At 32.9% G+C, this 26,741-nt stretch overlaps 2 protein-coding genes across 2 annotated transcripts; both read right to left on the bottom strand.

Annotated features, from left to right (window-relative positions):
• Positions 1 to 1,303: 1,303 nt before the first annotated feature.
• LOC130440606 (leucine-rich repeat-containing protein 34-like) lies at positions 1,304 to 14,133 on the bottom strand. The gene is made up of 6 exons (XM_056773867.1): positions 13,962 to 14,133; positions 10,854 to 11,047; positions 8,731 to 8,949; positions 6,154 to 6,383; positions 3,877 to 4,042; positions 1,304 to 1,618 (listed from the first exon to the last, which is right to left on the bottom strand). Exons 1-6 carry the CDS (start codon positions 14,131 to 14,133, stop codon positions 1,304 to 1,306), a joined length of 1,296 nt encoding a protein of 431 aa, XP_056629845.1.
• A 1,863-nt stretch (positions 14,134 to 15,996) lies between these two features.
• LOC130452667 (serine/threonine-protein kinase Pink1, mitochondrial) lies at positions 15,997 to 25,963 on the bottom strand. Its single transcript, XM_056792037.1, has 8 exons — positions 25,559 to 25,963; positions 25,322 to 25,436; positions 23,143 to 23,492; positions 22,804 to 22,983; positions 22,437 to 22,740; positions 21,759 to 21,986; positions 18,941 to 19,042; positions 15,997 to 16,849 (listed from the first exon to the last, which is right to left on the bottom strand). Exons 1-8 carry the CDS (start codon positions 25,852 to 25,854, stop codon positions 16,637 to 16,639), a joined length of 1,788 nt encoding a protein of 595 aa, XP_056648015.1. The 5' UTR covers positions 25,855 to 25,963; the 3' UTR covers positions 15,997 to 16,636.
• Positions 25,964 to 26,741: the final 778 nt, after the last annotated feature.

The following is a 26,741-nucleotide window of genomic DNA, read 5'->3' as shown; positions in this document are numbered from 1 at the left end:
TATCCGTTCAAACGCATGCAAAAGTTTATTAATCTTAATAGAGAATATGTTGAAAAACAATAAATCCATATACGTTTATAATTTTTTTTTATTTGTCTATCTCAAAATTTGAGTAGCAACCCAGCGACCATCTGAGATAGTAGAAGCTTGACATTTTACTGTTGCCGGTACAGACGGGATTAGTTATGTGCATTTGGTGGGACAATGATCATTATTGCGACCCCGAAATGTAAGTTCAGTAAGTTTTCTTTCGGAATGAAAGTGAATCATCAAGTGGTTGGTATAAATACCTCGAAAATAGCACGTTTTCTTAAATTAGAGGATCCTGAGAATAACATTAGTCAAGGCACGCGTTTCGACGTACGTCTGCTACTATTATAGCAAACTATGGTATAAGAAGCAATCAAATCCAGCGACAAGAAGGATGGAAATCGGTAACTGATTACGTTGAAGAGAGTATCATTAATAAGAAAAATTTTTCGCACATTATTGGTAGTGCCATTAGTGGAAGTAATGCTTCACACACTTCCGAAAATCTTAATAATGATTTTAAAAAAGTAGGTATTAACATTTCAATTAAGACAAACTGTACCTTCCACATTCATTTCAAATTTACATTAGATTGTTGAATATTCGAACAAAGTGTTTCATTCAACAGATACTTCAGCAGATCAATAATTGAAAGATAACGTTTAGATTTCATGTTAGTTCTGTCTGTGATGATGATAACTTTTGAGGTAGCATTTCAAGTTTCTGAGGCGTACTTAAAATAGGGTACCCATAAAATAGATTTATTTTTATACTCTTTGTGAAAATTACTTTGCAATTTAGAATCTACTATATCATTCCATGGTTTCAAAGGAAATAAGAAATTCCAATTGAAACGAATGAAAGTAATTATTTTAATTAAAAATATCTTTCGTTAGTTGACGAAAATATTTATCTCAAGCACTATTTTAATTTAGATCGCTTATGAAAAGTTGAGATCGGAGTTTTTGTTGCGTAATATTGATACAGACATTTTCTCACAAGAACAGTGTGTGTGTGTGTGAATGTTTCAAATCTGTTTATATTCTGGTAATATGTTTTTTACGCTCTTCTTTAGTAAATATTTGTTCTTCTCGTATACAAGATTTAATGAAGTAAAAACATAATGAGCAATTGTGTATGTATATAAACCGCAATTTGACTGTTGATTTTCTGTTTGATAATATATTAAACAACATTCCATGAACTTTTGTAATGATTCAGGATTATTGATGAAGGATTCAAAAATATTAATGATCTGAATCAATTGCAGCTTCTAAGTATCACACTTATCATATTCATCGCAATATTTTTTCTTTTTAACGTACAATCCAAGACTTTCATCCACCTTCGGATATCTCCCGATATGTGGAATATTTAATAATTCCCGTGGGAGAGCGTCCGGACCATAAATTTTGTTTCGTATAATCTTGATAACGTTTGGACATGCAGGTTTGGTGATTGCGTAATAATTTGATTTGTAATGATTTGTTGGATAATATACTGCTTCATATTTTTCATCAACGGTATAAATTTTAACGTCAATATATTCTTGCTCAAGTACGGTTGATTTCAGCATTCTTTCAAGTCTCTGTAAAAATATGACGTAAAATTATCTAATTAACCCCAAATATCTGAACACGTCTTGCCATTCAGACTATTTCAGAGGCAACTTATTAACAATGAATGTCATTAAATGAGGGGGAATCTGATGAAATAGATAGGTGAAAAAACAATCAAAATATTCATAGTGTTTAAAAAACATAAACGACGTATAGTAGAATATTTTATTAGGAGTCGGGAAATTTGGATCTGGAAAATGATGAAATATGGAAATACTCATACAAGCTCGGAAAACTCGATTTCTGGACATGTAATGAACGGTATTTTATTTTCATTCATGTTAGTTTTGAAAAAGTACTCGGCAGAAAATCCAGATATTAGACCTAACGGCACAAACCAGTGCTGATTTGTTACCAGCAAAATCCAGTGGGAGATATCAATTTTTTATGGAACGGCGAGATATCAAAAAAGTTAATACTGAGAGTGATGATATTCTTCTAGTTTATTTTGTTAAAGAAGCCAAGAATGAAAGAAATCTTCTACGTTATGGAGTCGGTTCTCAATTAATCTCAATAGTTGTTTAGCTATAAAAGAAATTGCTGGCAACTCAAATTATCCAAAAACTAAAGCGTTTTTGAAACGTCAGGCTTTGGGCTATGTACCAAAATAGTCCAGGGTACGAACGGCATAACAAGTAACCACATTTATATGCGAAACTTGTGAAAAGTGATATTTTAGTGTTTGGGATCTTTGGCGCATACCGTAGACAAGATTTAATACGTTTGTCATTACCGATGAGGGATGTACATTCAAGCCCAGGGCACTTTACTGTAAATATGCAGATCTACGGCCTAGAAATATGAACAGCAGAAGATTATTTGGTGCATACCGAAATTGTAGGTGTCAGGTCCAATAAGTTGGATGCCATACCATCAGCACTCTCCCTAAACTTGTTGCAAAATACTTGAAACTGAAAAATCCCAAAAAATATACCTGACTTAGGCAACATCGTACTTTGGCAACCATTTTGGTGGAAAGCGGCGCTGATTCGCTCACTCTGAAAACACACAGAGGATAGCGTTCTTTCAAAGTAAAAGATGGATACCATAGAATAATCCACGCAAAGAAAAATAGGAGTGTCACAAAAATTATCCAACTCTTCTCACTTGCAAAAATCAAAACATCTGCGAATCGTCTGCTTCAACATCTTTAGTTCTAAAGATTGAAATACCGAAGGGACTAAACTTCTGATATAAGAGTTTCAATTGTATGGGATGGGAAAAAATTTTCAGTGCGCTGTTCTGAAAATACCACTCGGATTATGTTCATTATTCGAATATATTGTTGAACCAATTAAAACTTCTCTTCCGTAGAGTTTGTATATCGATTGAAATATTATGGTTCCTTCAATTTTATCGAAGAAAAAAAGGTTTTCTTCGATTATCGAAAAATGGAAGTGCTAGGAATAATTATAAAGTGAAACTACGATGTATGGCTATTAAATAACGAGAATAGTGATGTAAAACATTTGATTTTCATATTATTTATATTTATTTATCATCCCTACAATGCTTATCTTCCATTGTTCGTGACTTCTGTCAGTTCCTTCAGAACGCCCTCTGTTTTTTCATCTCCTTTCTTTTTTTCACCTTTTAATTATTCGTATTCGTATTCAAAGTGAAGAAACAAATATTTTTTATTTTAAGCATCAATTATGTATGCACTTTTCGCAAGTTAAAATTTTAATTTCGAATTTGCCGTACATATTATTCGCCAATTCCTGTAAATTCATCGAATCTTGAGCTCAAGACCAGCAGTGTTAATGTCCATGGTGCTCTCGATGGTGAACATATCATCTTTTATTTCTATTTTAATCATTTGGAATTTTTTTGTTCCAGCTTTTCATTTAGTAGGTAGTAGGCTAATTGAGACCACTGAATCTGATCACTTCTTACCAATGAATCACTAACCACCCTAACCCCACCCCTCCATTGATAATGGCTTCAAAGTCGGAGTAGAAACGTCGAGAATTTTCAAAATTACCAATATATTATAATGCTTGAAAAAACATATACTAGTGATGAGGATGAGGAGGAAATTCGTTAAAAAGCTGATGGCATCAAATTTAATATTAATTAATCCCCCCATATGAGTACGAGTTATATAACCTTCAACTGATTACCACTTCCTGAAGAAAAGTTTCAAATATATTGTAATACCCAAGCAACTACATATACCGAGCTTTTCGCACTTGCAAGTAATAAATAGTTTATATAAACTACTTACCGCACAAGCAGTAGGTCCAAATTTATTACCCCACATAAAGAGAATTCTTATCCTGCAATATTTTTTAGCTGTATCGAGTATATCAGTGAGGCCAATATCTGTAATATGATTAGCGCTTATATCCAGCATTCGGATATTCGAGAATGGCATTCCCATACTCAAGGCTCTATAATCAAATCAAATTATAACACATAACACATTTGTTAATAATAAAATATTTCTAACTATTCTAATAATTGTTCGAATACTCAGTAAAAAACTGAGTTACGATGAATCAAGGCTAGGATTACAAGAAACAATGTCAAAAGGTTACTCTAAAATAACCTATTAATGTATTTTTTCAACTTGTAAACACTCTATATATTTTCTGATTTTTATTCTCTATAATGTCTATAAAATAACAAATACCACATATTTTTGAGTCTTTTGAGGAGAACCGGAACTGAAAAATGGTATAGGAGAGAAAATAGAAAATGAAGAGCTCGTAGAGAAGGAGAATTCTAAGAACAGATAAAAAATTTGAAAAGCCATAAGAGTAAAGGAGAGATTGGGATTTGGTGGTAAGTAAATTGATGAGTGATGATCCGTCTTGCAATCACCATGATCATTCACAAATCACAAAACCAATCTTTGAAATTTTGTTGTCTGAATCTAGAAAATTCATGTTTTTCTCATGGTCAATTACATGAGGCATGTTTACGGGTCGGAAGACCATCCGCGTTATTTGTTCTTGCGTCTTATAGTAAAACAAAAATTGTCATCTATCAAAAGGTGCTTCAATGAAGCTATTGATCTTGATAAAATCCAAAATTGTTTCTAACGTGGAACAAAGCGTCAGGTTAGCCAGTACATTATATTCAAATATTATTTATAAAGATGTAATAAAAGCAATTATATCAAACTAAAAGGATTGTTAATAAAATTGATACGGATAGAAAATATTCATTAACCATTTGTATTTTTTGATAAATTAGAATATTATTCACGACAAAAGCTGATATAGCGCGAGAAAGGTACATTTTATTCACCAGGTCACGTGATATTTTAGTTGCAAGACAATTTGTGATTCAATAAATTATGAAAAACTGAAAATATATACAGAGTGTACTGTCTAAAACTCTAAAAATTATATGTCAATTAGTTATTTGAGTTACGTTACTTTATAAACATACTCTCCAAAAATTTATTGCCTCAGTTTTAGAGCGTTTTCCTATGTTTTTTTTATGCCAGGAATCGATTTTTTGAATGTACCGAGCACAGATCTGGTCAAGGAATTTGTTATAAACAATTTAATTTCTTTTAAAGTTATAACTATTAAACAACGAGAGATACTGAAAAAAATTTCAAATAAAAAAGATCTATAAAAAAGATTTCCACAGTTTCTAGCAAAAAAAGTTATCGACAATATAATGCAAAATTGACGTTTTTTCTAACTTTATCTGTAAGTACTTGGTTCGTACAAAAGATAGAAAAATTAAAAGCAGCTCATTTTAAACTTAAAGCTTAAGCTTCAAAATGAGATGTGGTAGATCTTTTAACTATTATCTGTTGAAATGTTACAGAAGTTTGAATGTACAAATTTTTATGGAAAAAGCACCCTAATTTGTTTATGTGTTTTAAGAATGTATAAATTTAAAAAAACGATATGCACCTTCCAGTGGCTTAAAGTGCTAATCAATACGTACATTTTGACCACTTCCAATTATATTTTCGACCCTTAGTTGTTACCTACGTTATGCAGGTTTTAAGCTGCGCGATCAGAGGCTAAAGTGCGCGTCCTATTACTTATTTACATTAACTAAAATTTTCATTATCTTATTACACCTTGCATCTATTATGTAATCTATGAAAAATACTAATTTCAAATTGTTCGTACTAATTAGCACTTTAAGCCACTTATAAACAAATTACGGGGCTTTTTTCATGAAAATTTGTACTTTCAAACTCTTGTAACTTTTCAACAGATAATATTTAAATCTCAATTTGAAGCTTAAACTTTAACGTTTAAAATTTGCAATAATTTTTGATTGTCCATAAACTTTTTAAATATTGATATTTTGGAAAAAAACTGTTGAAACCTTTTTTAAACAAATATTATTTATTTGAAACTTTTTTTCATATCTCTCTTTGTTCAAGAGTTATAGCTTTATAAACTATTGTATTGTTTATAACAAATTACTCGACCAGATTTGGGTTCGGCACCCTTAAAAAATCAATTTCACGCTTGAAAAATCATACCAATTGACATAAGGTTGATAACTTTATAGATGAACTTGCCTTGCACCAGAATCTCGAATATTATTAGCACATATATTCAAAGCTCTCAATGCTGGCCTGGATTTTAACCAAACTGCTATCATTTCAACACCAAGATCTCCGATTCTGTTGCATCCCAAATCGAGAATTTGTAGTGTCTTATTTACTAGTAGACCACTCAAGAGGATTTCCACATCGTGCCCATCAAATTCTAATTTTTGAATATGTAACTCGGTCAGATTCTCATTCAACTAAAAATAAGAATATTACTTCAACTGTAAATATTTTCTTAGTGGATACAAACATTCCTCGCAGGACAAGGATATGAAGCAATAAAAATTGAAAAGTTATGAATGATATAATAGTGATTTATGTATCGCGGGTACTAAGTAGATGATTATGCTCTGAGCTCGACATTCTTGCAAAGCCAAGAGCTTTATCTAGGAGTCATCCTAGATAAAGCACTTACTTGAAACAATCACTGCGGTTATATGGATCTGTCACAAGCTTATTGGCAAGACATGGGATCTAAGGCCTGAGATTGTATCCTAAATATACCAAAAAGTCATTAAACGCATGATCACATACACAGCGCTTGTTTGTTGGTCGAAAACTGAATAAAAAACATTAAATTAAACTGAACAAGATTCAAAGGCTAATCTGTCTAAGTATTATTATTAGAGGCTAATCCAGACAGTAAAACTAAAGCCAGGTTATCTGACAGGTCACCAAAGAGTTCTAGATCTGATAAAACTAGAAGCAGTGACAAATCAATGGACCAAATGCACAGCATGATGGACAAAGATACCCAATTCGAAGTGGTAGTTATCGACCGCCAATCATGGGTCAAACAAATATCTTTCGCTATTTCTAAATGTATGTCTCAATTACAAATGGTTCGAAGTTATAACAAGGAGCTGGACTGGGCATTTGTGGACCAAAATACAAGCTCTCCATACCCCTAGAAACATCACTCATCATTTTTAAAGTAGAATTGCTAGCAATAAACAAATGTCCTCAGGAGTGTTTAGAGATAAACCTCTCTAGAAAGCCCATCTACATTTTCTTAGATAACCAAACTTTTCATGTTAAAATCGAAGTCGCTCGTTATTCAATTTCAAATTTTAATCTATTCTACGGTGAAGATGATTTTTTTCAGTTGGTTTCTATAACCGAGATGGAACTTAATATCCTTTGAATTTAGCCATTTCTGTAAATATTTTTAACCACTTGATGGTTTCACTAAAAATAATTATCCATTACTATTAATTTCGGAGAAAGAAGATCTTTTATTTGTTCGAACCATTCTTCAAAGACATCAGCACTCATGTCCATGGTACTCACTGGAACAGTAGATTCAAAAATCACGAAAACACATTTAACAAAACCGTTTGGACTGCCGATGTGTATTATAATCCCACTCCCTTCCTGTTGGTACATTTAGACCAGTGGATGAATGATTTGGAAAAATGTAATTTCTTCTTTTCCATACTCCAGCAAAAACCTATTTTTTTCCATACTTTGCTTCGACTCAGTTTAGGGTAATCCATATCATCTCGAACCGTAAAAAGAACTTTGTCTGCTTTCGGAAATTCTTTTCTACTTTCCTTCGAAGTCTTTCTTTCAAATGATTTTCTATTTGAAATTTGAAACTTGGACATACTTAAAATATGGAAAAACCTAGAATGGTATTTTCGGGAAGAGATTCTTGGAATTGACACGAAACAAAACTTCTAGCTTTTATTGCCAAATAGGTACTTATAGATCTTAAGATACGGCTATGTAATATTCAATACACAGGGCTTTTGACCACTCCAAACCTGTTTATATTGTTCTCTACTTAGCTTATGCCTAAACAAGTCCAATACAAACCCGAAAACTCGTATTAGATTATTCTGTGATAATGTTTAAAATGACCGTACTTAGTCTTATGATTTGTAAAATTTGTTCGACAATTGAAATGAAATGCGTTATTTTATTTATTCTTCGATTATTTCGTTTGCATAAATCGTCACCAAAATTTATTTCAGGTCTTGTGTATCTACATCTGACTCCCTTGGGTGTTTTTGTAATTATATTTCCATCATTTAGCAGGTAAATAAAATATTTTCCGTCGATCAGAATATGATCAAATTGATTTTGAGTAATTCCATCTGAAATAGATAAAAATAAGTGCCTAAAAAATCGCAATTATTCTGTTTCTCTTTATTATAATTGGTTTAATTAGATTCTCAGTCTAATCGTGTATTAAATCATCTAAACTAAAAATGTCTCATTTCGTCTTGAGAACCGAGACGAGAAAAGTCTTAATTTCATTTGAAGCTGTAACCGAACCGGGAGCTTCGATAATTAATAACTGATTTTAGCAATCCGGTTTTTGTAAATGATTTTCATAAATAAATTAGTCAATAACTCGGATATCTTATTTATAAGGTATAACTTCCTCGTCCATATTTCAACTCGAGGGATTATTAGATACAGAACCACTATTCCCACAAAATTACTATAAAAATATAAGGAAGAAGCGCTAGAAACTGAACAAATTTTGTTTATACTCATACAAAATGAATGAAAAGAGGCTTGAGAGGCTCCTCTTACCTTTAGAGCAACTGACAAATCGTCAGCTAAAGTAGATTTATTATATCTCGAATAAAAGCTATTGGGAATTATCCTAGAAATGTCTAAAACTTTCAAATTACTCGCTTCTGTGACAATTAATATTGATTCCACGCTTTCTAAAGTCTGATCCGTTTCTGCAATATCGATAAGTACCAAAGTGGGACATCTCTCAATCAGTCTTGCTATGAACCGTGCACCCTGCAACATGTAACAAAATTTGAAACCATTTTTATTCTATCGTTGAATATAAATGTCCAAAGTCAAAGATCCGGTGCTTTTTGTGATAAGAAACCCGTGTACGAAACATGAAAGAATTTCTGGTTCTATTGGTGATTTCATACTCAAAATTACACAAACGCGTGCTTCGATAACCAAAGAGACTGAAGGTAAACTAATTTTGACCTAGCTATATATACTAAATTTTACCACTAATAAACTTGTTCCCGAAAAAAAAGCATTTCAGCGGGAAAAACTACTGAAAAATTCACATTCATTCTCTAGCTAATAAACAATAGAGTGGACAGTAAGAAAAAGGACCTTCGTTTCTTTTTAATCTATTCTTACATTTACCTATCTCAATACTATCAAATGCTTCTAAAGTTTATTGTTGGAAATCTCTTTCAACCATTCCATATTATTTATATTCATTTCACGAATAAGATAACATCGTGTTCGGCAATAGGTACCTTATATTCATTCTTATTTTAAATGAGTTATGTGCTCTTGAAACCGGATATTAATAGACCTTTTAGTTTGCCCAACATAATTCTTGCCACAATCATTAATTGGTTTAGACTAGGACAAAGTTGAAATTACTTGAGTTTGTATTTTACTTAAAAGTTATTTCACCAAACAATCCACTGTTTGACAGTAAGGTGAAAAATATGACAATGTACTGAATTTCTTAAAGCAAGAAAGAGAAACTACAACTACCATCATAAACGTCTTGAAGGTACGTTCAATTTTTCAATATACGTAGTGTGGTCCATCAGTTTTTAATCTGACATGGAAATAAAAATATCTGTGATTATTTTTCAACGTATTTCAAAACGTCTATGCCACTCTAAAAATTATGATGCATCTTTAGAGTCAAAATTTTCGCATATCGTCGCTGTTAAACCTTTTACCTCTTAACTCACCCTTCAACTTTGCGAACAAAAATAGTCGGACGGGGTCAAATCAGGGCTCTTTAGTGAGTATTCAATGTCTGTGACACATTCGTGTACAGTAGCCAGGTCTATTTTACGTCGATTTTTTTCGATAATTTTTTGATGCATCTGTCTTAGAAAGTTAGAGTTATAAACCGTATTCAATTTCTTTTAATCAAAAGAAAGGATACCTTCGCAGTCCTAAAATACTGTTGCTCCCACTATTTTAGTGCTTTTCGTGACCTCCGCTTTTTTGACACGGTCTCTCCTTTTCGATGCCACTCCATGGAATTTCTTATGGAAGTCGGATTATAGTAAAATACCGTAGTTTCATTACCCATTATTATTTGATTTATGTCATATTTGAATGCTCATGTAGGATCCTTAGAATACTTGGAAATGCTGATCTGTGCCGCAATGTTTTCTCATTTTTGTGCGCCGGTTACTTGGAAGAAATTCTTCCGCAATTGGGTCATTTTATAATGTCTAATCTCGTCCCAGAAACAGCTTAGACATATTTTTAATGTTTGAAAATGATGGACACAAGTTACCGTAAACAGCTTTCATTCTGTTTTTGATTTGTGTTGATGTTAATCATTCTTGACTGGGTGGTCGAGATCGAATTCTACTATAATAAAATAGATCGAAGTAGCAAGTTAAAACTTGGGGTAGATTTTTCACTGACGCGTGGATAAAGATTTTTGCGAACGCACTCAATTTACTATATCTGGTCAAGAAGTCGTGGACCGCACTACACATATAGTTAGACACCTACTAAGCTTAAGGTTTCACTCATTCTTAATATTTTAATATTCAAAATTTAAATATTTCTAGGTTAAAGACCATGCTGCTGCAGTCATTGATGATAATCTTGGAAACGATTGAAGACATATATTGAATATTGAAGGCATTGGTTGAAGGATAGAAGATGTTATAACAAATAAATACTAATACCTCAGCTCCAATTTTATTTCCATTCAGTTCACAGGTGATGAGACGTAAATATTTTGATGATGAAAAATATTCCATGCCGGCCGCATGTATATCGCATTGCATTACTTGTAAATACAATAGGTTGTTGTGATGATTCCAATAATATTTCGATAACATTCTCATACCCTCGTCACCGAAATCGTTGTAACTCATATCTAAACTTATGATTTGGTCATATTTTCTCAAAAATTTCGCTATGGTTTTCATGTGCTTTGCTTGTAAGCGATGCCTACAAAATTGAGGTTTTCGGGAAAAAGGTAATATGAAGAATTATTTTTTATTTGATATTTATTTTTTATCCGTGGTTGTAACATTTCAATAAAGAAGCAGCCATCAATCTAATTGCTTAGAAAATATATCATAGAAAATTAAGAGGGCAAGGATCTTATATATTAAATTTAGATGATTATCAAATTATTTCATCAAATTGAAATCCGAGGCGCCAAAAAATAATAATATATGGGAGGCTCCTTTTGCTAATTGTGACGCTGTTTATATAGGATAGACATCTCAATATTTAGATAACAGATTAAAAAGTCATCAATGCCATTTTAAAAATAAAACCATAAAATATCAACATTCAATTATCAAAATTCAAAAATCCTTCGAACAGAGTCAAATCAAAAGTACCTGGTCCAACAATGGAAACAGAAAAATTTTGGAAAAAACTATATTTTTTAACATTTTCTCCTTATAGCTCCAGCTATGTTCAATAAGTTCGGTACTCTTTTTATAATAAGAATCGTCGAGCTCCTCAAAATAGCCATTAACTGCCTATATAACCTCTTCATTGTGGGAATACAGTGCATGAGATAGCAATTCAAACTCTAATCCATTAATTTTGGCCATTGCAATAACGGATGTGTGAGCTGGTGCATTGTCTTAATGAAACACTTCTTCTTAGTCAAATGCGGGGGTTTTTCTTTAATTTGTTCACTCAAACTGTACAATTAATTCGCATAATACTCGTTTCTCCTTTTTCAAGTTACTCTATGAAAATTATCCCGCGCGCATCATAAAAAACCGACACTAAGACCTTGCCTGCAGATGGAACGGTCTTTGCCTTCTTTCGAGCCGGTTCTCCCTTTTCATTCCATTGTTCTGATTGTTCTTTTGATTCATGTGTGAAGTGATGGATCCACGTTTCATCCATGGTTATGAAAAAGCGCAAAAATTCGGATTTATTTTTGTGGAACATTGCCAAACACTCGATGGAGACATCTTCACGACGTTGTTTTTGTTCCTTTGTGAGCAAACGCGGCACCCTTCATTCTCATGTCTAAATTTTCAATTAATATGCGATGCATCCCACTTTTTGAAATGCCTAATATTATCGACGATCATCCAGTACCGCTTTGTAGATTTTCTTTAATATTTTTGGAGTCGTCACCTCATTTGGTCAGCCACTGCGATGGTGATCTTCGCATGTCAAACGACCTCGTTTAAGCTCTGCTACTCAATATTTTACTGTTGAAAACAAAGGAGCAGTCTAGTTCATCTCTTATATTGGTTGGGCTAAAGCCTTGATTTTATTAAATGCTTTTACTTTTACACGAAATATGTTCGTAGTCAGTAGAAACCCAGTAGGAATAAATTATCAATTTTGATTTTTTGGTAGTAGGATAGTCATTCTTCGGAAATAATGTCTTTGGCGATCCTGAAGCTGATTGCATTCTTGTATATATTTAGGGATCGACAGAAGGAGGAAGTCAATGTCTGCTTTTGTTCCCTAATTCCAAGCAGCTTTAATATCGTGGATTAACTGCGTCAGAATCTGTGGAGGTTGGCACGAATTGAACAGATTTCTGTCCATTATACCCCATAGATATTTCTATTCGAATCTTGTGACTGGGTGGCTACGGCCCATCTATTTAATCTTTTATATTGGTGAGGCTAAGGCCTATTGTTTTACATAACGACCAATTTTTATCATGTTCACTAATTCACTTAAAACGTTCACTATTGATGGCTGCCAAACAAATACAACGTGGCGTCTTCAAACTTCAAGCTAATGCTGTATAGATTGTATACTTTCTAAAACAGTGGTATTTTTGAAGTAACTACCGCTATCTCTAGATCAGGCTAGGTACTTCTGGGACCATTCTCGTACATAGAAACAAGAAAGCCTCCAACAAGACGTAATTCACTATATATATTTTGTTGATTTGTTATGTCTCTCTAAAAATTTTTTAAAGTGAACGGGTTATTTATTTTTTTTGGAACCTAGATTGGACATATTTCTATATTGGACAAAGGAATAGTAAGTGTTGTATGTTGTAAGTCGTCCAAATTTGCACAAATGAAACAATCATTCATGCCTTCAGAGTTCTTTCGTCAGACAGTAAACAGCTTCGCCACAAGGTTTATTTATGCATACTTCTACATCTAAAATTATTATGTAAGTCCTCCGTCTATTCCAACCAGTCGCCCAGCTCCAAAGCATGTACGTGCGTGGTTTCTATCAACTCTAATCTCTTTTCTTTCTTCAATCAAGAAATCAATGGAGGGAATAGTAAATGTTGTATGTTGTAAGTCGTCCAAATTTGCACAAATGAAACAATCATTCATGCATTAAGAGTTCTTTCGTCAGACAGTAAGCAGCTTCGCCACAAGGTTTATTTATGCATACTTCTACATCTAAAATTATTATGTAAGTCCTCCGTCTATTCCAACCAGTCGCCCAGCTCCAAAGCATGTACGTGCGTGGTTTATATCAACTCTAATCTCTTTTCTTTCTTCAATCAAGAAATCAATGGAGGGATAACAGCTATTACTCCCAAGATCAAAGAAACTATTGTCCTATAAGCGCTAACAACTTTGATCAACCTAAGACTCTGGATCCGTACTAATTTTCTCATCAGATTCGTCTTTTAGAAGCTATTGATTTAGATATGGATATTGTTTTATTCACGTATATATATTGAGAAATGAAGCTGCGAGTCTAACTAAACTCCTAGATATTTCACAAACCTCTTTGGGTTGATGTCAATTCCTTGAATGTGCTAGTCCGAAAAAGTTATTTCCAATCCAATTTGACACGGATAGATCATATTCAAGGCTAATAAATACCATAATGATCGTTATTATGGTCCACAATATAAATAAATATATTAGTATAGTTATTTACGTACCCGAATCTCTGATACAATTCGTTGCCTTTAAGACGTAAATGCATGGTGCCGTCTGAATTTTTTTGACAAAATAATCGAATGAAATCTTCATTCAACAATTTATCGCCCATTTTTGTTAGTGTAAATATACGTTGTATAACTTAACTAAAAATATTAAACCAATATGTCAAGTAACGTCAATGAACTATTAAATTAATCAGTCAATAATTAGGATGAGTTCAAAATATCCTGACTTTGAATTTGAATGTTTTAATTTTTAAACGATTAGCTCCATAAAACGGGCAGTTTGTGGAAATTATAGAATAATATTAAGCTGTTCTTCAAAATGTTTTTCACATTTCAAATGAGAAAATTAATCTTGTATCAAAATGAAATTTTGATAGTACGTTCCTTTCACAATACGAGGTCTGGCTATTAAATAACGAGACTGGTAACGAAAAAGGTATTTTTTTATAAAAATTATTCTACATTCGAATGCTCCCCTTCAATATACTACCCTCCCTTCGCCACACACCTTTCCATACGTTTTTACCATTGATCGAAGCAATGCTGGAGGTTTTCTTTGGTCAGTGCTTTTAGGAGCTCTGCCGTTTTTTGCTTTACCGTTTCCATCGACTCAAATCGGGTCCTTTTCAAAGCAGATCTTTTTTTCACCTTCCTAACCCTTTAAGGAAATCTGAGCAGACCTATTGATGCGAGAGATTTTGGTCAGGAGTTATATTTTTCAGCCACAACTTCGCACAGACTTTTGTCATGTGTAATTCCTCTTGTGAAATTTTTCTAACCGTGTCTTTAATGGCGTTTATAGCCTCGGCAATCATCCAGATGGTCATTCGACGATCTGCACGCACAATTTGGTTGATTTTGGTCACTGTTTCCGGGGTTGAAACAGTCACAGTGCGACATGGGCACTGGTCATCTTCAGTGCTCTCTCGGCCCTCACTAAAGCGCTTACACCACCCAAAAACACGCGCACGAGTTAGAGAATTGCCTCTTACAACAATTTATAGCACTCAGTAGGAGTTTTTTTCAATTTAACGAGAAATTTGAGATTGTGATGGAAACGTGTTGTGGGTTGTGCATAGACAAGATATCTAGATACACAACTCACTACTCGTTTTTTGCCCCACCATTCTAAGGCGCCCTCTAGGCGCACAGTTTCGTTATTTAATATTCAGTAAGAAAGGATTTTTGGATTTTAACGGAGGTTAAATAGGGGATGTGAACGTGTATGAAAATCCCTCAATTTTGAAGTTAGGATGATGGAAGTTGAGTATAATAGTTCTTTAATGCAAATTTGAAAATTATCCAATTTATATAATGGCACTTCGTGTGTTTTTAACTTTGCTCATGTCTTTATAATATCAGACTCCAGTCATAACATTCTTCTTTTATTATCCGTGTCTACAAATGTGGAAAAAATCTACACGGAAAGTGAATCTACAGTTATTGTGGCACTCCTGATTCTAATCAAGCAATCAAGCACTGTCACTGTCAAATTATCATTATTCGATTGACTTTCAACAAGTACAAGCCGTTTACATATGCACCATATTTTCCAATCAATTGGCGACGGGGATGGGATTAATGAGGAAGTTAACAAACTGAAACAGTAGCTGTTAGTGGGTCGTTGTTAGTAGCTAAAACGGCTAATTATCAGCGAATGAGCCATTTTAGTGTTTTTGGTTACTGGTATATCTGATGTATTTATATAAGGAAAAGTAGTGGCCTTAGGACTTTACATTGGGGGACTCCAGATTTAATAGGAAAGGACAGTTTTTTAATTTAAATTTAAATAGGAATACCGCACTGCAAATTTTTTTGTCTTTAAGACCCTTGGAGATTTCATTTATTAACCTGTGAAGCGTCGGTATGCATGCGGTACCGACTACCAGTTTGGTACAGAAACTGTACTTACTAATGAGGGAGAGGTTTTAATCTTGCCACAAAATTTTAAGAAATAAAAATCATTATTTTATTTTTGAAAATATAATAGAGAATTTTAATTTTAACGCATAAACTGAAATAAGAGTAATAATAATAAATCACAGCAAACAGTCTCACCAAGCCAGTGATAATTGTATATATATATATATATATTTTTAAATAAATTCTAATTTCTAAATTAGAACAAATAATATATTAGTACTGCAAGTAGAGTAATAATTACAACATAAATGGTACTTTCAAATCTACAATTCTTTATTTTCATATATTTTTTTGGGCTCATTAACAAATGAAATAGACATTCCAGAAAATGTTTCTACAAAAAATTAAATGCCAATTTTATTCATAGCAAAAAATTTTGTTTCTAATGACAATTGATGTATACATTTTTTTAATTTGGACACCAAATTTTCAGTTTTAAGACAGAGATCATAACAAAAAAGTGAGCACACTACCAAAATATCATTTAATACTCTAAAAGAATACAAGTCTCCACAGACTATTAAACATTTATCAGGAAGCAAAAAAATCGAATCATATTTAACTATAATTTGGAAAATAAGAGACTGCAAGTAAGAAATAATTGTCAAAGAAGTTTTAAAAGTGTATATATAATTGCCAAAGAACTGTAGATTCAATAAAATATGACAATTTAAATAGTACTAATCAATAATTTTGGTTGACATCTTGAATAAAAGCTAGAGCAGCTTTAATATTTGACAGTTTAGCTCTTAGCAAAAAGCTGGAAATAAGAAGATATTCTGGATAAGTTCTTCGACCGCCTTTTTCTATATCTGATTTGTCAGATTTGTAGAAACTCTTGTTGATTCTACCTTGGCAAAGAACTTTTGTGGTTAAACTCAGCAGCCACTGTAAAATCTGAAAAGAAATAAGTTGTTAAAAAAATGTTGCTAAACAAATATGGTTGCTTAGTAGTTTTCTTGCAAAATTGATCGAGCCAGAAAAACTGGAAAGCTGAAAGAGCTAGAGCAGTGGAAACGAATTTATCGATTGATAAAATCATAACTATAATTGTGGTAAGAGAAAGGCAGAAATTAAAACAAAAAATTATTAGAAATTCTTTTTATTTTCCAATCATTTTTTTGGTGATATTTAGATTAGTCACACGCTTACTCCAACTTTTACTCGCTAGAGTATTTGATAACGATCCAATTGTCACTTTGAATGACAAAAAATCACCTATGAATTGGTTAAAAACTAATATGTAGTACCAAATCAACAAAAATGGTTGATGTTCAACATTGGGTGCTCTAAGAATAATTTTAAAATATCAATTTTTCATTTTTCGTTATTTATCATGACTTTAGAATAAACCAACGTCGAATATACCGATGAGTTATTGTGCAATCTGCAATTTAAAATTGTAAAAAGCAGAGTTATCGAACGTAGATCTGTCGCTATACTCTTGCACTACTGATTTTAGAAAGCAGCAATTTGTAAATGTTTTTGAAATTTAGGAAATTGTTGAATATGATGAAAAGATATAAAAATGAGTACTACATGAAAAGGTAGGTACCTGCACCTGTGAGGGAAAAAATCGAATCAAAGTGGTCAAAAGTCTCTAGCAAAAAATCTGTAGCTTCCATTTTTTTTCTGATTCTAGAATCTCAAAGCCATTAGTCTTAGCTTGATAATGAGTGGTCTTTGTTGTTATTGAGCTATTTTTTTGACAAAGAAAAAATATCAAACGAAAATTGCTCAAAATGATAATTTATTCGAATTTAATCTATCAATATTTAGTTTTCCCGCACTTCCAAACGCTTTTTCATAAAGCAAATAACTCGATTTTGTTCGATACTATTCCGTTCTTCGGTGAACGTCCTTTTGAGATCCTATTTCGTGACTGATACAGAATTTCTAGCCCAAACTTTTCTTCTATGTTCATCCCATAAATGTTTGCATAGTGACGTTAAAAGGTTTCAAAGGACGAGCCTATCAGAAGAACTACATATGCAACGGATCTTGATCATACAACTATGAAACAGATTATTCAACTGGAAACATAAAAATTCGTTTATTATATCCTTATCGGTTTTGTTATTTATCGATAAATATTTAACACGTTGAGCTCCGATGCGGTCCAAAGGCCCGCAACTACACTTTCCCCACTGCCCAGAGCTGTCCTATGTCCGACCATACGACGTATTTTATTTCGAACCTTCTCCGCGGCCCAAAGGGACTATATTAAAATGTGTTTTACAGTTTGGTTGAACTGTCCTTGGTCCATACCTTACACTTGGTCCTTTTGTTTTTTTCAAGATTTGTTTAATGTAACCTACACAATCTTTCCTTTACTTGTGACTTGGACCTTTTTTCTCTACTAAGCAATGGGTTTTTTGGTTTTGGCGTCTCTGGCAATTTTCCTATGCCTCCTCAACGTCTTTCTCAAAAAAGTGTTGTAGCTTGGCATTTGATCAAACAGATCTATAGAAGATTTGCCTTTGTTATAGTCGACCACGGCTTAAGGCTTTACAACCATTTCTGATCGTCTGTCAATGCTTATTGTCTCATCAGCATACTTTGTAGTAAGCATCATTATCCTTCCATTTTAGTATTGTTTTTCCTTTATCGTTTTCTTTGCTAGTAATTTCATCTCTTCAGCTTCTTTTGAACAAAGTCCTAGTTTTACGCAATGTCCCCAATAAATGTGTTTGATTTCCTTGTAGCTTTCTGACTAACTCCAAACTTGTATAATACACACATCATTTTTGCACTTTTTATTCGAAATAAATCTTTTTATTATTTTGCCTTGTATCCACACCCCATATGGGCCCTGGGAAAAGTTTATCAATTTTGGTGTGAGCTCAACATGTTAAAGGAACCAAAAATAATATTTTGATTTGCTTTGAAATGAATTTACTTACAGATAACGCTTATAAGTTATAATAATGATTTGGGACCCAATATCAAATAATTCAGTTTTATATCCTGATTAATAAAAATATTTACCTCTGTACTTGAAGGTAATTTCGCAATTTCCGGTTTTAACCAAACGCTGGGAGCCCACAGATATATTTGACACACGTTTGCTGCTACTTCTGAATTGAGGCGCTAAAAAATATTTCAAAGTTATTTTGATTATATCCGTCAAAAAACTAATAAATTTCTTTATTTTCTTATTAATTCTTAAACCTTTTCATATTATTTTATAGATAAATAGTTTCGAATTCAAGTCTTTTATTTTCTATAAAAATTTTTCCAACATTTCTACCTAATTACGGTCTTTATCAAAATATAACCTCGCACTTATCAATTTAAACTATTGTAGGGTTATATAGGGTTTTCGTCTTCTTATACTTTACTGATATCGATTTTAAATAATGAAAACTGGCTTACAATTGAAAAAGAAGACATGAGGTTGATAATAAAAATAATGGTTATCCCCAAAATTAAGACAAGGTTTGAATTAAATAGAAAACACACTTTTCAGTCCTTTAATTTCTATTTTTTTATCGAATCATTAAGTACATAGGAATTACACATCGGACAAACGGCTCTCTATACACATACGAACTCGTTTGTCGAAATATTCCTTGACCATTCTGCAAATGAGTGGCTGAATTTCGTTGATGCAACATTGAATCTCCTGCTTTAATGCACGCGTGGTTATAGGCTTGTTGACGTAGACCTGTTATGTTAAATAGGCCCATAAAAAGAAATCTAATGGTGTTAAATCACACGATCTAGGGGCTAATTCTTATCACCAAAACTAGAGAGTATACGATCTGGAATGGACTGTATGGCGTGTGGCACTGTCTTGTTGCAACCACATAAATATTATCCAATTTCAGCAAAAAACCTGTGTCATCATATATCACGATATCAAATACCAATAACGGTCACTGCTTGAGCACTCTCATCAAACAGTGACACATTGTGGATGACTCAGAACCTCAAAAGCGGTAATTTTGGCGATTAATAAACCCATCAAGATGAAAATATGCTTCGTAGCTTAGGATGATTTTGCTCCAGAAATCGGCATTTGTTTATTAATGTCTCAATTATCCATTCAACGATCTCTCTACTCAGTGCATGGTCATCAGATTTCAATTGATGTATTGATTAAATTTTGTAGTCATGGAGACGCAGATCTTTGGTGAGTATATGCTGTAAAGATTTCCTTGAAATTTATAGTTTTTGCCCACGACGACGAATTGAGGTTCTTGGATTGTCACCATAACTCTCACGCACTGCTTCGATATTGACATTTCAACGGCTTGTTGTTAAACGACCACTGTGTTTAGAATATCCTAATCTCTTCACTATCGACGGAGTTCAGTCAGCGGTTTTTTTAGGGTTGTAGTATTGTAACGTCGTTATTATTACATTAAATGCCCAGCAAATAGTTTTTACAAGCGCGGGAAGTCGATTTTGACAGTGCAACCTTCCTCGTTCTGCATCTTATTACCGACTGACTCCGCTCTCTCGCTGATCGATGGCTACTCCATGAAAACTCGTGAGACTGGCGTGGTTGAGACGTGACAGTAGGATGGAATAGAACAATACTTATGTTATCTGTCTCATTGAGATTGTAAGATTGACTCAATCCTACACTATCTACAGTTTCATTGAAATTTACATATCAGAATATTTATTGTAGCAAAATTCATAATTTCAATGTAACTTCTCATATAATCAATTGATAACTTTCATTTTCATATCTTAAAGGTGTAAGAACGAATAAGCTCACATTAGTGTGACATAGAAACGTATTACGTCACTCAAGTCGTGTGACTGACACACGGATGGCGCTTCTATTGTCAATTCCATAATTATGACGTTTATGAAGGACCACTATGTGTAAAATTTCATGACATTTCGATTTTTTCTTATCAATTATGAAGATGGATATAACTAAGGACTTTGAAATTTTTATTCAAAAAAAATAAAATAGAACAATGGCGGACTATTGGACTAAAAATGGCGGCGCCATTCGGCTTATAGCTATTATCGAACAGATGGTGCTACGTGTATTCACAATGGCACACTACAGGAATAAAAATGCCGGCGCCAATCGACATGTGACTATTTTCGAACAGATGCCGCTAAGTGTATTAACAAAAGTATGCTATTGGAATAAAAATGGCGGCACCTCGGAATGTGGCTATTATCGAACAGATGGTGTAAGATAGATGTAGATAAGTTGAATCAACCATCATAGGTTTAATAAATCTCTTTGTTGATCCACCTTTTCCAAAATCGAAACGAAAAACACGCAAATTTTGCTCAGGTATACAAAAGAAATAGAAAACATTTTCAACAGTGTAGGTTGTTGTGTAATGCCAAGGATAAAGTACTACACATGGAAAAGAATTGTATTTATGAACTTGCTTTATGTGACAAGTAGTATGTTGGGCAAACTAAGAATTCGGTTAAAGTTCGGTTTATAGAGCATCATGATCATCCATGATGAAAGTTTGAATAGAGACAAGGGACCTATTCTTTATAGTACACTCTATAGTTTATTCATTAGAGAATGAATGCGAGATTTACCGTCAGTGATTTTTTTCCATTGGACTTGTCATTCGTAGGAAGAAGTTGGTTGGAAAATTTAGTTAATAGTTATATAAGGGTAGGTTGAGTTAATAAGTTTTAGTTTGACTCCAGTCTCTGAAGACGATAACTTCGTTAACAAAACGCGCGCCAGGCTGAGTGTTGGTGTAGTGGTAGTGGAGTGAGTGTATTCAGAATGTGATAAATAAATAGTAATTTTTATATCATTCAAATAATAATAATAGATTACTTTCTTATTATAATTTTTTCTTACCTTACTGGGGTTACGTTGTAGTAAATTTTTAATCAGCATTTTGAAAATCAAAGGTATGTCATCAGGCATCGGAGGTAAATTTTCCTCTTTGTATGTAGCGCTACGTAAATAATTATTTCGTTCGTTTTTATAAAACGGATTTTTCTTTCCGAAAATTTCGTATCCTATCGTTGCTGCTGCCCACAAATCTGATTTCGAATAATTTAAAACACTGAAAGTTCCAGGTACCTAAAGAAAAGTGAAATATATTGGAATTCGTCTTAAAAAGATTATGGGGGTTTTCCGTGCCCCACAAACCCTGGTGGATATTATGAACCTGACATACATTATTAGATTTATTTCTATGGGGATATTTGACAGGCATTGTTTACAAAACTGAACATTTTAATTGAAATGACTTAAAAGAACAAATAACCCTTGGATTAGTTTGATTTCACCTGATATGTTAACACAGTTTTAATTAAGATAAGGATGTAGTCAAGACAATCGTAGCGAAGATATTAGACAACTACTCCATTGACATTCATAGTTCACATTTTTAAAACTTGAAAAATGATGAAATTTTTGAATAGACAATGAAAAGATATTTCAAACAATATACCACACGTCTACATCACATTTTTAACAAATAACATTCAAATTTGTTAGGAACAATATAAATACTGAGCATCAACTTACCTGGCACATTATTTCAGGTGCCATTAGAGCAGTATTGCCTCCTTTGTCGACATCATAACTTGAATATGGTAATGATAAACCATTAGTTTTGTCAGCCAAGCAACATCCAAAGTCACTTATAACCAACATGGGCGCCTCTGGCTCTGTAGTGTCTAATAATAAATTATCACTTTTTAAATCACGATGTGCTATATTGTTAGAATTAATATGAGCAACACCTTCAAGAAGTTGCGTGAAAAGTAATATAGATGTTCTCAGGGATGGTGTTGATTCCTGAAGGAAATGTTCTAGGCTTGTGTTGTACCTATCAATAAATATAACACGATTACATTTTAGAACTTACTGATACTTTCAGAGGAAGAATTACCTTTTCATAAGTAGAAATAGTGACATGTTTCTACCAACTCCTTCTGGATGTATTCTTTTAGGAAGTGCAGCTGGATACAATCCTCTGCAATCTTGCAATTCTGGTATAAAATCAGTGAAGACTGAATATATAGTGACAATATTTGGATGGGGAGGAAGATGTTTGTTTCTCTTAGCTAAACTGAAGAATAATAATTTTTTATATCATTTAATTTGATTTAAGATATGAATATGTTTTCCAATTTGGATTGATGTTGACTAAATGTGTATCAAATTATGTTGTTATCTAAAAGTGTCCATAATGGATAGTTCCTCTTAAATGAAATAAAATTAGACTTACTCAATCTCCCACTCAGAAATTCCAAGATTATTGTAATATACTCTAGCTGGAACAGTTTCTCTATACATAGCATTCAAAATGGCCATAGCACTGGACTGTATATCATAATTAAACATCATTTTCAAGGCAAAAGGAAATTTATTAATATCATCATGATCTTCAGTGGAAATAGACAATTGATCGTCCTGTTGGTTTGTTTCTGTTTTAATATTTGTAGCATATACAACAGCATTGGATCCTTTTGCCAAAGGTTTTCCAAATGATAGATTCTCTAAGTTTATAGGAGAGTTTTCGAATTGCTTTTCATCAATAACATCTTGAAAGTTCCACTTCATCTTCGAAACTGCTTCCTGAAACATTTAACATCATCTAGACAGTAGGTAGAAAGATATATTGCTTTTTAATAACAAATACAATATTCACATCATATTTTCAAGAATATCTGAATTCAGATAATAATAAATAGTAGTTATTCCCATTGGCTTTATTTTACAAAATATATTAAAATTCTGTTTTGCTGTGGAGGAGGTCTTTAATGAGCTACTGCTTATTTTTAATGTGTTCACGATCTTTGAGTAGTTTTCATGATAATGACATTTGGTACAAAATTTATACCATTCAAACCCAATTGCTCACTTTCTATGTCAGGGATGAGTGAAAGAACAATTTACAGCTATTTAAACTACTATGGGCTACCAGGCATGGCTATTACAGCCTAAAATGATATACTGGATGTACCAAACAGTCATCAAACCCATGATCACGTATGCAGAGCTTGTTTGATTGTTGAAAGCTTATCAAACAACATCAATAAACTTAACAAGATCATTATTACAGGGACAATATCACTACAGCCTTAGAAGGACTACCGAACTTCCTCTTTAACTCATAATGGAGAAAGAGACAGGCTAATCCAGAACAAAAACTAAAGCCAGGTAACCTGACAAGTCATCTAAGAATTCTATAACTACTAAAGCTAGAACACAGTGACAAACCAATGAACCAAATGCACAGCAAGATGGACAAAGATATCCCTTTCGAAGTGATAATTAACGACTGCCATTCATGAGGCAATTAAAATCTTCCACAAGTTCAAAATGTATCTACACAGACATTTGAAAGCTAGCGCAAGGAGGTGGACTGAGTATTTGTGGAGCAAAACTTAAGCTCCCCATACCACTAGGGTAATTACTATCTATTGTCCAGGTAGAGTTGCTGGCAATAAACATGTCTTCAGGAATGTTTTGATAGAAACCTCTCTAGAAAGCATATTTAAATTCTTTCCAATAGCCAAGTGGTCAAGAAGGCCCTGAAGGCTATCGAGTGCATCTCCACTCTAGAGTGGGAATGCAAACAAACTCTAAAAACACTATCTAACATCAACAAATTCACTGTAAGATGGCTACCAGCCCACCAGGGCAATGAGAAAGCAGACTACTTGCCAAAACAATTACTTCATATTTTGTGATCACATGATACATCACATCAACAAATTGAGTCTCAAGAAATGCTTCAGGCCTAAACAACCATATTAACTAAGAAGTCGAGGAATGATTCAAGATGTCCAGAAACAGATGCAGTGTTTATCTGATTCTTAGACAATTTCATAGCAACCAGTATTGACAAACAAAATTTATGAATTACAGGAAAAATATTGATATGATACATACTCCAAACCCAGTAATAGTTCATTGATATTCAACTGCCAGGATTAAATTGATACTTTGGTGCTGCAGCACCTTTAATTAAGATAAATATCTATAAATAAATAAATTATCTTAATAATGATTTATTCATATATTATTGAGAGAGAATATGCAAAATGATTTGTTATTATGAAAAGATTCAATTAGTATCTACAAACGTATTAATTTCTATAAGAATCACCTGAAAAAATTATGCGGTGAAGAATAAGAGAAAATTCATTTGTAAGTGAAGAACAAGAGAAAATTCATTTGAGAATATTGGAAGTTTGAGTGAAAGACAAATGGTTTATTGGAAGTGAAAATATGAACATTTTAATCAAAATAAAAAAAGGAGATATCAAAATATATTATCATTGATTTGATAAACTAAATTGTATTTTGCTTTGTAATTTACGAAAATTTGAAAATCATACAAAGGTAGAATTGGAATATACAAAGTTTATAAATTTAGATCAGAACAATAAATCATTTACTCGTATTTCCCAGCATACTCCTTCAAGTTCTTCTTCTTTGGTGAGAATGCCAGTTCCAGATGCTAAACTCACACCAACCAGAGCAAAAAATGGTCCAGAATCTCCATACAGAATTCTAAAAATTGAAAATGGTTTAAAAATCAGAATATCTCAATATATCGTATTCAAGCGACAATATATGAAAATTAAACCCGTACACAAGTTAATAGAATTATTAAGAATCTGAATAAACAATACCTTCGTGCAGCTTTTTTTCTCAAGTCAGCAGCTAGGCTGTTAGTAACTCGATTAAGGACATTGTCAATTAGAATTCTTCGAGCTTGAAGACCGATTTGAATTCCAACATTTCTCAGTCCAAATCTACGTGGTATTACCTGATTGCTGGTGAAATTGCTAGTAGAAGTAGATGAGACGGTAGCATTAATTTTTTCAGCGATGATAGTTTTAGTATTGAATTCTCGAGTTTTGCCTGTATTTCGTATAAGTACTGTACCATGTTTAATTAGTCGAGTACCTAATGCTCTTAACGACATTTTGTACCAAATATCAATTTTTTCACCCCGAAGGGTGTATAAAAGTGTTTTAATTTGTTTTATTGAAAGCAAAAATATTACGTATTTTTTATTAATGACAACTGACACAATAGTTGACATTGCTGACAAACTCAGATACGTTCTGTTGAAATTTATAAAATATATTTGTAATGAATTTTAGTATTTCTAATTAATCATTAATAATAAGATTAGATCAATTGAATATGTATCCCCAGCTTCCAAAAAACTAACTTTCACCAAGGATAAGTTTATTTAGATTTAAGAATAACCACAAATCAAATTTATCAAAATCAGGTGAATAGAATGGACGTTCTATGACTGTTACATAACAATCACAGTCATTTTCTCGTAAAAATTCAACTGTCTCCGGTAAAGTTGAAATCACAGAATATTTGTACCATTATTTACCCTGTGATAGTAGCAACTCAACTACAGTCGATAAAGTTGGTGATATAAAAGCGGTATTGCCCTCTAGTCTTCTAGTTTCGTGGCATCTCAATATATACAGAGTAGTCCTCGTATTGACTGCCGAATTGAACATGAAAAAATTATCAGTTCGAGGGGTACCACGAATGCTAACAAATGTACACAGGCGATTCGAAGAGTGCAAATACCTCTTCTTCTTCTTCTGACGCCGTAGATACAAGACAAATTATGGACCCTCTATGGATACAAAAAATTGAAATATATTTAACAATTAGATGTAAATTAACCTCAGCTTTTTGTTTTCATTCGAAACAGAAAGACAATAAGGCGAAATATTGGCCATTACACAATTTCACAAATGCCTAGTAAGATTGCATGTTATTTAAAATTGGAAAATTCCACATCCTAAACAAGCACAATTTTAGGAGATCCTCTGCTAC

This window comes from Diorhabda sublineata, chromosome 2 (assembly GCF_026230105.1).
Source record: "Diorhabda sublineata isolate icDioSubl1.1 chromosome 2, icDioSubl1.1, whole genome shotgun sequence".
Taxonomy (NCBI): domain Eukaryota; kingdom Metazoa; phylum Arthropoda; class Insecta; order Coleoptera; family Chrysomelidae; genus Diorhabda; species Diorhabda sublineata.
Note: the sequence above shows the minus strand (reverse complement) of the source record. Positions and strands in the feature narration are given on the sequence as shown.

Coding starts and splice junctions, on each gene's coding strand:
- LOC130452667 (XM_056792037.1), bottom strand. CDS start 25,854: ATGTCGTTAAGAGCATTAGGTACTCGACTAATTAAACATGGTACAGTA. Junction 22,984..23,142: donor ATTTCTGAGTGGGAGATTGA/GTAAGTCTAATT, acceptor ATTATTCTTCAG/TTTAGCTAAGAGAAACAAAC. Junction 22,741..22,803: donor CTATTTCTACTTATGAAAAG/GTAATTCTTCCT, acceptor ATTTATTGATAG/GTACAACACAAGCCTAGAAC.
- LOC130440606 (XM_056773867.1), bottom strand. CDS start 14,133: ATGGGCGATAAATTGTTGAATGAAGATTTCATTCGATTATTTTGTCAA. Junction 8,950..10,853: donor GAAATAAAATTGGAGCTGAG/GTATTAGTATTT, acceptor TACATGTTGCAG/GGTGCACGGTTCATAGCAAG. Junction 6,384..8,730: donor ATTTGTCAGTTGCTCTAAAG/GTAAGAGGAGCC, acceptor TCTTATTTTTAG/TTGAATGAGAATCTGACCGA.